This window comes from Gymnogyps californianus, chromosome 10 (genome assembly GCF_018139145.2).
Source record: "Gymnogyps californianus isolate 813 chromosome 10, ASM1813914v2, whole genome shotgun sequence".
NCBI classification, from domain to species: domain Eukaryota; kingdom Metazoa; phylum Chordata; class Aves; order Accipitriformes; family Cathartidae; genus Gymnogyps; species Gymnogyps californianus.
Window position 1 is genome coordinate 27,021,480 of NC_059480.1, and position 11,550 is coordinate 27,033,029.

The following is an 11,550-nucleotide window of genomic DNA, read 5'->3' on the forward strand; positions in this document are numbered from 1 at the left end:
AACAGCTGTAGTTTCACCTCTGCTTCTAGAAATACAATAGCATTCTTTCCTCAGTTATGCAATACTGTAGCTATTTAGTTTAACAAAAAAAATCTATTTTTGAAAAACTTTGACCTTCTTAACATACATTCTTAGAACACTGACATCTGAAATACTTGTCTAGAGAGTATTCTCCCCAAGACCTCATTTTTCTATCGAAAAAAATAACACGTCCTCTAATTCCATCAAAAAAACCATGTGCAGGTGTTGAAAAGATAGCAAAATTCAATACTGACCGTAATCACAATGTAACAAAAAACCTGGTGAAACCTCAGACTCGGTACTAGAGGTTTCTGCACCTCTTCTAATTTGTCTCTAAGAGACTATCTGAAAGACAGCCAAATGTAAATACATCGTAACATCTCAGCTGTAGTACAAATAAGGTGGCAGTGCTCTGTCATTCTAGATGTACAGGATGTAACTATAGTATCTTCACTGTGTAGTGGATGTGTCAAGAATAATTCTGTTAATGCAATGGCAAATTCTGTATTGTTGTCTATTAGAAGTGTAAACTACTGAAAACTTCGCCTTGCTGATATGAATAAAGTGATTAAAATACCCGTCTTTACAGATATCGTAGAGTTTGTCTTCTTTAAGAAATACGAATCGTAAAATTTTCTTCATTTTAAAATTTGAAGAAAGAAAACTGTTTTAGAAACAGATATCAAGTCACAATATAAATGCATCTGTTTTAATCTTCCCTGCGTGGTTCCAAAACTCTCGGGACGCATCAGTACACGCGTGTATGTGCGTATGTACATGGGTTTTCGTTATCCCGATGTACTGGCGATGTCGAGTAACTGAACTGCACGTAAACTCTACCGCATCTAGCCCTGTAGTAGTCTGTGAACATTATCAAAGACACCAAAGCAATTCTATTTTATACGTATACAGATATACCTAGATATACACACACAGAGTACCTTACATTTTCAGAATTTCCCATCAGCTTCTGCAGACCCCACAAGATCCACAGGCTTGGAACGCTCTCAGAAGGATTAGGGAGGCGGTACTTTTCAATGAGGTGGTGTAACACTCTCAGAAGGATTACAGAGATGCTGTATTGAAAGAAGAAGGTCGTCGCAGGTTTCATGCTGGGCAGAGGACTAATACTCGAGGGTGGCAAAGGGTGATGCAGTTGCACAAACATCATTCCTCGGTGACATTTCATACATTCCGGAAGATTCAGGTAGAAATCCCGTGGTTACAGCAGACCACGTGGAGGAGTGTCGGAGCAAGACAGGACAGTGTATTCCAAAGTATCCTGCGTGCGTAGGATACAGACATGGAAAAGTGCACTGTGAATTCCTAATATTTTTATTTAAGAATATTAGAATGTCCCAGAGAAATGCTGCCATTGCAGTTTTGCCCCAGCAGCACAGCCCTCCTTCGGTCGAAGTCATCTCTACAGCTGTGTTTTTGTTTTGTGTTGCCCTGGACTTTAAACGTTTTTACACCAAATACCTTTAAGTTTCTATATTAATACAGAATCAAAGGCAAGTAACTGAAGTGTTTGATGACAAATCCTGCCAAAACCTGATCATTTCACTTGATGTAATGCCATGTACTGCAATCAAATGTCTATACTTACAGATATCAAAATTAATTTTATAAAGAAAGAATTGTTGTTTATCTTCTGGAATACTGATGTTCACCTTAAGTATATTTAAGCAAATTCCAACATAAACATCCTCAAATTTAATAGGCTTGATATGACTCATCAGTTCATAAATCCTCAGAGCCAGTTTTCCATCCAATATATAGCCCATCCCACTGCAATACGGAGGATACAACTTGAATGGATATTCATCGTAAGAGATGTACGTTTTTTTGTAAAAGCCTCTGTAGGCAAAGTTATCTATAAGGGGATAACCAGTAAAAATATTTTCTGAGGAATTTAGCTTCAGAAGAAATTTTACCAAGTTAGCGGTGTTGATGAAGACATCAGTGTCAGTCTTCATGAGGAATCTAGCATTCGAACAGAACTCAGTGACCCACCTAAACGCCATGATCGTTTTCAAGGTGAGATTGTCATAAGTGTCCATAAAATCTTGGCGAATTATGTCACCATAGAGGATGCTTTCATCTTCTACCGACAGTGCTGCAGCGTTGTCTTCCATTTGAGTGTCCTGACCTAGTAAGAACAGGGTTAGAATTCGATGTTCCCACCAGGAGTTTTGAGATCCCCACGTTACCCTGATGGCCTGCCTTGCCTTCACGTCCTTGGGTCTTGAAGACACCAAGATGACTAGAAACGGATTTATGTCTTTGCATTTCAAGCGCTCCCGCAGTGTGAAGAGGTAGTGTTGCTTGTAAATCGGTTCATATTCATAGAAATACATGAGGTTTGTATGCTCAATCGCAGTGTTGGGGAAAAAAGTTACGTACCACATTGTTATGACTGAAAACACAAAGAGAAACAAAAAAATCCATTTTAATGGTCTCATATACATGACTAACTGGAACTGGGCAGCAACTAATTCGCAGGAGTGCATCAATGACCTTCAAAATCCGTACCACAAGTCCTGAAGCATGTTTCTTGCTGAAAAAGAAATGAAAAAGTAGTATTCAGAACGCTATTATTCAAATATTATCTTTTTCTTATCTTGTCTAAAGTGTCAGTTGAAAGCGTGCTGTAATATAACGAAGACAAATCCAAGACTCATTGGTCCAGCTGTTAGATACAGCATCCTGCACACCGTGAATCACCGCTGTATCCCAGAAACGAGTACGAGCAGAACACTGAGCTGCGACTGAGGACGGTATGGACTGAAACCTCATCGCTTTCACCTTGGAAATTTCCCCTACGTAAACCTGATCTCCGCAAAAGATCACACATCAAGCATTGTGATCCCAGAGATCTCAGCACAATGTCTTCGACTCAATTAAATCTCGAGGAAGGAATACCGTGCACAAAATCTAACGGCTACAAAGTGCTCAGCAAATTGATGTTCAGAGGCTTCAAAAATTTGTAATTTATTTTAAAGAAAGGAAGTCCTACTCGTTTTTATAAGCTGGAGCAAACCAGCCAAGAAAGCAGGTAAAAAGAGAAGTACAAGCAAATATTTCATCCCTCATTTAAGAGCTGAGCAGCTACCTGTTCTGAACTGACTGAATAGGTGATGGGGGAGAAGGAGAAAATCAACTTCCTTACGACCGATGTCAGAGCTGCAGACATGCAAACACAAACTCACTGACAGACTGAGCTCTTACACTGCCCAAAGAAATGGCTACTCCCACAACATGCAACATAGTACAGCAATCATTTATTTTCTAATATGTGCTTATTAAATCAAGCAATTCAATAAAGGGGCACTGGAACCAACTTTGTCACAGCAGCTTTACAGTTGACATAATGGGAGCAGCAGGGAATCCACTGCAGCAGACGAGCTTCAAATCTTAAACAAGTTTTGTAAATTCTTCTAATATTTTCCATTTAAACAAACAAGACACTACAAAATCCTCCTGCTACTTCCATCTATTTAAGTTTTAAAGAAGGGATCCCGTCTGCATTATTTTCATGAAAAACCCTACCCCCATCTGCCAGTGCATGAAAACACGACAGATTCGCTCAGCTCCATCACACATGCCACACCAACTGAAAACAGCGATATCAGCACAAGAGATGGAGACGAACCAAAGCCATTTTTCGATGAGACACACAGATCTTGGTCCGGAGTCCAATCGACACAGGCAGGTACTTACAAACCCCTGTGGAGTCCGTGCTGAAGGTATTACCTACACTGTCAGGACTAGATATTCAAAACAATACATCTTTCCAAAACTAAGTTTAAAAATAGAATCTCAGTCCTGTACTCTCCATTTAGCAGTGCTTACCTTTACTATATTTCTTTAAAACTACATACGCTCTGAACGTATACGAGATATCTTTAAACCAATATAATTACAATGTCTTACTGTGGGAGTTCCAAATTATTTCTAATGTTTGCAGTAATAATATTTACCCTGCACTGCAGAGTATCCACAAAGACACAGTAAAGATGATGGTTCAATTTCACAGCACAATTAATTACTATTTAACTTATCTTCAAAAAGATCACCGCAGGGCTTGTAAATGTTTTATATTAAAAAAAAAAAAAAAATCCAAACCCCAGCATAGCAGGCTAGAATTTAGGTGAATTTGATTTGCCAGAGCCCACCTGCCTTGTATTTCTGTGTATGATCTGACTTTAAACTAAGGATCCTTTAAAGGAAGCATTTGGAGCACATTTCACCAACGATGCATAGCGCATCACTTAAAATGTATTAAAGGAATTTTACACAAATAGCTATTTAAATAGAAGAATTTCAGACTGATCCCTCTCAAAGCTGCATCACTCCAAAAATACTAAGTGGCTAAGAGGAGTCAATCCTCCATTAAAGGTACCTCACATAACTGCAGATGAACGAGTGAGTTTTACTAAGAACTTCCTAACGTGACCAATGGCCTAGCTTATAAAAACATGGAACCTCAGAAGTTTTATGTTGATTCACTTCTTTTTCTCCACAAGGATTAACCATATGCAAGTAAAACAGAATAGAACTTTAGGAAGCGCAGAGGAAACTGTCATCGGCACGGTTCAAACTGCATGTAGGGAACTTGATTATAACCACAAAAAAACTCAGATTTACCAATCATCTGGGATTTACTTCCTAGCTTTATCGAAAGACAAAAAATAATAAAAATGCTCAAATCTTCTCTCTTTATATATACCAACCTGACTTTCAGTGAACAATATAAAAAATACATACTGGAAGAAAATAACCTAAGTTATATATCGGTGTTTATGTATTTGATTTTATATAAATAACATTTCTCAGGGTTTGATGATCAATTTGAAGTAAAAGCACATCAAAGTTTGATCCGTTTCCATTGACTACTTAATGGAAAAAAAATCTGATTATAAGGATTTTGAATCTTTATGGACAGAAGAGCCTGATTACATGACATTTTGAACAACAGAATCGGAGACCAAGACCTGATCTGCTACATAATGAAAAATCTGGGAAAATAAATCATCGATTCAGGTCCTTTGCCCACACTATGCAAAACACAATCTTAAAGCTACTGTATCCTTATGAAAAGCCTGCACCACAGGGCATCCAGGACAAGTGCTATAAAATGCTGTTCTGCTGTGTGATTCCTGAGGAGCTAGGAAGTCCAGTCCCCACAAGCCCTGCTGTTCTCTTCCCTAGGGTCACGTTCCTGCAGTGATAGGCTAAACTGTCTGCAAGCCAGCACAGGTTCACCAGAACACAGCTTTTATAATGGTCATGGGGCAGAAACTACACTCCCCAAAGCATGAGACAGCTATTTCTGCAGCACTAAGAATTCAAAATACAGGCAGTCATCCTCCAGCATCATTAAGCGCAGAACTCGGACTTCAAACACGCACAGAAAAGAAAAAAAAGGGCAAATCAAAGGGGAAACCCTAACCACACCCCTCGACAGGAAAATCGCCTTCTCTTCCTATTTCAAATGCTTAAACCAAAGTAACGAGGCTGAAGAAGTGAGGTCTGAAAGTTGAGCTGGCACTTTTCCTCGGAGGTGGTGTAGTTGCAGACCTTCCCGCTACGCCCAGGACAGGTTCTCCCCCATTTCCAGACTTTATTTGCCAGCAGTTTTTGCCTTCCAGCTGTACCGCGGCAGCACAGGATATGCAGCAGGAGCAATACCAGGTCAAGAACTGCTCCTTTCAGGGAAATACTTTCATTTGCTTCCAAGCTCACAGCTTGCTGGCACGACACAATAGAGTCCGAGATTATGCTGACAGATAAAACTGATCAAGTTTAAAACAAATGTAAGAAAACAAGTACTGAGCAAGCTCTACAGTAATTTTAGATACATTTCTCACACTCTGCTATAGCTAGGTAATTACTGAGTGCAGACATTCTTGACAAGAAAAAAAGGTGGCAAATTCTCTTATTCATTAAAGTCTAATAATTACAATAACCAATGGATAGTCCAATTTAAAGATTTAAAAAATACCATATTTATAATGTTAGATGTATAGAAAGATAAATCTTTTTTTTTTTTGTAAAGCTACCAGCAGAAATAATTTGGAAACATATCACTGTTCCTGGCTTCTCGTTTTCTTCATATGGCTCGCTACCAAGAGGAACTAGATGTATTTTTGCAAGATCCTGGGCTATGATGATCTAATATAACAATACATTTAAAATTATTTTAAATAACCTTTAACAATGACTTGCTCTCACTTCAAATTGCCCAAGCAATCTTAATTCTCCGTTCTAGGCAACTTCTCACAGCGCCGGGATTAATTTAAAGGCAACAGCCCAAACGGCAGAATTCATTAAGAGGAAATCTACTGCCCCCTGCTGAAACCCTATACAAATTTAAAGCCATTTAACCGTTTTCTATCAAAAAAAGGAAAACACGGTGACAGAAAAGTACTTTGCATTCGTACAGGGGCCCTTCCCCGCCCGCAGTTTCCAGAGCTCGCTCCTTCCCCCCAGCACACCTGTAAAGCGCTTCGCCCGGGGCGGGTGGACCCCTTCCCCCGCTGCTCCCGGCACCGCCGCCCCAGCCCATCCCGGCGGGGAGCCCGCGGGCGGCCGTCGCCTCCCGACCCGCCGTCACGGCGTTAAATGGCGGCCGTGCCGCCGCGCAGCCCGCGCGTCCCCTCAGGCTCGTCGCGCCCCGCCGCGAGGAGCCGCGATGTCCCCCTCCCCCCGCCCGCCGTTACCGTTGCCGCCGCCGCCCCCCGCCCGCCAGCCAGGCGGGGCAAGGGCGTGGCGCCTCTCGCGCGTAACGGCCGCGTCTCCTCACAGCGAGGACCGCGGGTCTCACTCGGAAGGGCTGCCCGCGCTGTGGGGAAGCGGAGTGCGGCGGGCCGCGGCGGGCACCGGGAAATGCCCGCCTCCTCCTCCGCCTCCTCGCAGGGGCCGCGGCGGGCGTCAGGGCGGGCAGAGCCGGGGAGGTAGGGGCGGAAGGTCGCCGCGGGGCCTGCGGCAGGCCTGGCAGCGCCAGCGGGGCGTAGGAAGCGGCGCTGCTGGGCTCTCGGCCTTCCCCCGGAGCACGGTCTGGCGCCGGGTTTGTTCCTGGCAGTCCTCTTCGGGCTCCCGCTGGTTCCTTCTTTTAAAAATCGCAGCATAGTTAGGTGTCAGATGAGAGTTTATGGGAGAAGAGACAGGCGTTTTCAAATTGAACTTGCTCTCCTGCTTCAGCTACTGGAATTGATCGCGCTGAGGATTCACCCCCAAGCCTCCCTAAGTGATGACATTAATTACATTTTGTAACGTTACAAAAGCATGCAGCCATGGTGGAATATCCTGCTTGGACAACTTGGGAACCTACATAGTTTACATAAACCTACACAGTTTACGAAAGGTTTATTGTGCAAAGTTTGAGTTCAGATTAATGGATGGTAAATCAGCTGTCCCAGTTTTGGTTTATTACTCTGGTTTTTTTAAACCGAACATATAGGCAAACCCTAGACAAGCAGGATAGCCTCACCCTGGCAAAGCAAATACACCTTTGGACAAATCAAAGGTAGAATTCTCAATTCTTTCAAATGCTCGCCTTTCGGTGCAAATGTAGGTTTGGAACCTGCAAGCAGAAGGCTGCATTGCGCTGTATCTTGCGCAGCTGACTACGGCTCTGTTTTGATCTCATGCTGGTATATAAACTCCAAAGTAAGGCGGGAAATCATCACTGGAAGCGGCTCTGCATCACAAGAGCTTGCTCTGAACCAAACTCACGTTTGACTCAGGTACAGTTAAAAACTGTAAAACCACGGAGTCTTCAGAAGCTAGCTGTTCTGTCCTGGAAATCAATTTAATTAGCTTGTAAAAAGTCAGACATTGCTTAATGACTCCTTTAAAGTGATAGTCTGATGTAATAAAATAACAGTTGAGACCATAAATATCGAATACAGTTGGAGCAAACATATAGAGCAGAGAACTGTGAAAAATCTTTAAATCACAGCACCACCCAGGGACGCAGACCATCCATCCACTCTGTCAGAGCTCGCACAGAAGGGAGGGTTTGCCCTTGATCAAGATAACCATATTTCAAGGAAATGGCATGCTATTTTGCAGGGAATTATGATTCATTGGACCGTGTTAACAATGTGTTTTGCATAGTTTCTTGTCTCCCCATCTTTCGATTCATTCACATACATTATTTATAAAGAAATGCAAATACTTTCTTCCCTGGTTTAATACATCATGACCTGATGTATTAAAAAATCCATCCTGAAAAAAATCCTACACGTAATCTATACATGTTATTAAATATGAAAAATGTACAACAGTGAGTATGTCACTGTCATCTTTTGTTGCCCCCAATTAGTTCTGGTACAACCCTTTTAGCTTCCAGAGAAACCAGATTATAACTTGTCTGTCAAGCCTGAGGTTTATTTTACGCAACACGTGTAATATCTGAGCGACCAATGTCGTAATTATCAAAATGATTACCCTATCACTCAGCAGCTCGTTTGGCCAGAAGACCTTTACATCTTTTTGCTGATTATGTACTTTCTGAAGCAAAGACAAATGGTAATAACTAATCCTAGTGCATCTGGGTATAAGGGCAAGTAAGTATTGCAATACTCGGTGTGCATTGGACCAGCCCAACGTAGGTCTACTAACTGTCAAAAAAATGGAGACTCAATATGAATTAAATAATATTAGACTAAGTTTTCTATCTCCTCTTTTTTTATTCTGCTATTGAGAGTGCTGGCAAAAAAATGATCTATTGACCAAGACTCAGTTACTTCCCCGCTTCTTGTTCCTTTCCTGGAGGAAATCTCCATCGTAGATCGGTGGGCAACGACAGAATAGAACACAATGAAGCTAATAGAATTTTTTAATTTCAGGTAGCTGAATCTCAGTAATGAGCAGATCATAAGATCTATATTTAGTCTCCACCATGCCGAGTGCAGTTAAAACTTGTTCATACAAACATAACTCACCCAGTTTACAACTCCGACACTGTACTCAACGCAGGCAACTTCATGCACAAGCGGGCAGGAGGAGTAGCTGACTGAGTCCGAGGCAGCCAGTTAGAGCAGAGCACGTTTTTAAGTGGAATTCTCTTATGGTTTGATTGAGTCTATGTGCCTGTGCAGCCTCACATTAGAAACCACTTGAGATTAATTTGTCGCTGGGAGATGAGATGCACCGATAAATCAGGTACCTTGTCATTTTGTGGATCGGTAAGTATGGACAAACCTTAAGATTTCCCCTCCTCACTGGCTGTGTTTATATTTCATTTCTTTTCCAAAATAGATGCAGATGCAGTAATAAAGGGATTTATCTCTGGGCACACACTGGAAGAGGGCAGACAGCTAGCGGTTCCCTGGACCATGGGATTAGGGAGTATAACCAGGCTGGTGCTGGTTCGGTAAACACAATTTGACAACGTAAAGAGTTCTTACATGGTCACGAAAGTGTGGTTCACTGTTCAAACATGTTCGAAGACTGTAACCTTTGTGCTTGTGACCAATTGGTATCTTAGTCATAGTTGTTCCACCCACAGGCTTGGCACTGAACAGTACACCCTCATAAGTACTGTTTGCGCATTATCAAGTTGATAAAAGCCAGCATGTATTTGTACAGAGCTTTTACTTACTTTTCATAGCGCAAAGCTGCTTCTTCCCCTTCTTCCTTACTCTTTGCGCTTCACCTCACGGAGGAAGAAAGACATCGTACTGACAAAAACTGGCGTCACGGAAGTCAGTGAATTCCAGCTTTAAAGGCTTCCTTGAGAACACCGTGGCACAATGGGCCTCCAGAACACCAAACACTCCAAAGTCAAGCAAGCTAATATACTGATGTTAGGACTTGATTCTGCGGGAAAATCTACCCTGTTGTACAAGTTCAAGTATAACGATGTTTTTCTAACAATTCCAACAATTGGCTTTAATGTTGATATGATTGAAACTGGGAAAGATTTTACATTGACATTTTGGGATGTTGGAGGACAACAGAAAATGAGACAGGTTTGGTGCAATTTCCTGGAAAACACGGACGGACTGCTGTATGTTGTGGACAGCTCTGATAAGCGACGTCTGGAAGAATCAAAGAAAGAATTTGAACTCATTTTGAAGAATGAATCTATAAAAAGCGTACCAGTCGTCCTGCTAGCGAACAAGCAGGATTTGCCTGGAGCTTTGAACGCTGAGGAAATAACCAGGAGATTCAACATGAAGAAGTACTGCAGTGACAGAAATTGGTATGTACAACCTTGTTGTGCTATCACAGGAGAAGGTTTGTCAGAAGCTCTCCAAAGACTAAGCACATTTGCAAAACAGTACAGCAGATCAAAGGAGACTTCTACAGTCTTTAAGGAAATTGAAACACTTTAAGAATTTCTATCATCAAATTCTGGTGAACGTTAATCAACATATTTTGTTGGACAGATTAAATCTGAAAATACCGGATTCTGGAGAACTCTTATAAGTAAATATTTATAAAGAACTTTTTGACAATATTAAATTATACTGTTATACCTGCAGATGCTTCTGAGATACTACTCTGCAGCATTTTATTAGTGATGGTATACTCGGGGTTATTCAGCTCGGAAGTGTGGCTGTTGAATGATGAACAAGGTGGAGCTGAGCTTCTGAATTTTAGCAAGTGGAAACAAAATAGGTGAGCAGTGCTTAAAACGCTTAAATCAAGTCATTTTGTCAAGATGTAAAATAGCCAAGTCGTTTGTTCAGCAAGAAAAGCGAGAGATAAAATGTTGTTTTGTAATAAATGCTCCATGGATGTATTTGTCATGTAAAAATATAGTCGTTTTAGAGCTTAAACTCTTATGTTACATACAAGAGAACCTATGACTCTGAAATACTTGTTGGATATTATTGCATTCTAGAACCAATTACTCCAAATAGATTTTAACAAACAGGATCTGCTCCTCATCAAGCCACAGACAAAGCTGAGATCCAGTGCTGTGTGTAAGGTGTAGGTCTGATGTCCCTTTGTTACAGATTTCCACGTGCTGATTTCTTTGTTTCTGCACTGTTAGACTGCAATCCTCAGCCAAGAGCAGAGCGATGGAAGCCAGCATGGGACCAGTCCAGCGAAGCACTGATCCCCATTGTTTTTGGGGTGGGGTTAAAGGTTAATGGGGGGATTGGCTCCTTGGTCGGTTTTTTTATAGATCTTGATGGATCCTGTCCTGCCTGTACTGAAGCTACCTGAAATTTTGTTACTGATAAATTTAGGTTTGATTAAATTTGACAGAAGTGGCACAAAATTGCTAATCCTATTACTACAGTTTGTAGACAAAAATTCCAAAGGAAATGTCTGTTCAGATTTCCTGACTGATGGAGTGAATTAGTATTCTGAATGCCATTAAAGCAATGAAGGATTGATAACTAGAAGACTAATTGAACTGTATCAACCATGAAAACAGTTTAAACGCTAAGGCTGAAAAGTTAATAGGGCCTGCTCTTTTAAAAGCAAAAGAGACCATCTAATTACTGGTTATACAGTCCCAGAAAATCCAGCCCAATTATTTCTGCCTTCTTGAGCAATGTC

At 41.4% G+C, this 11,550-nt stretch overlaps 2 protein-coding genes across 3 annotated transcripts; one reads left to right on the forward strand and one right to left on the reverse strand.

The window, feature by feature from the left end:
* Window positions 1-1,529: 1,529 nt before the first annotated feature.
* On the reverse strand, window positions 1,530-6,793 carry B3GALNT1 (beta-1,3-N-acetylgalactosaminyltransferase 1 (globoside blood group)). 2 transcript variants are annotated; one of them, XM_050902552.1, is made up of 2 exons: window positions 6,747-6,793; window positions 1,530-2,581 (listed from the first exon to the last, which is right to left on the reverse strand). In XM_050902552.1, the coding sequence occupies exon 2, from the start codon at window positions 2,532-2,534 to the stop codon at window positions 1,530-1,532; it is 1,005 nt and encodes a 334-aa protein (XP_050758509.1). In that variant the 5' UTR covers window positions 2,535-2,581; window positions 6,747-6,793. The 2 variants fall into 2 exon arrangements, with proteins under 2 accessions (XP_050758509.1, XP_050758510.1); XM_050902553.1 differs by lacking the exon at window positions 6,747-6,793 and adding an exon at window positions 6,522-6,567.
* Window positions 6,794-9,742: 2,949 nt separating this feature from the next.
* On the forward strand, window positions 9,743-10,370 carry ARL14 (ADP ribosylation factor like GTPase 14). The gene has a single exon (XM_050902826.1). It carries the CDS (start codon window positions 9,786-9,788, stop codon window positions 10,368-10,370), a length of 585 nt encoding a protein of 194 aa, XP_050758783.1. The 5' UTR covers window positions 9,743-9,785.
* The last annotated feature ends 1,180 nt before the right edge of the window (window positions 10,371-11,550 follow it).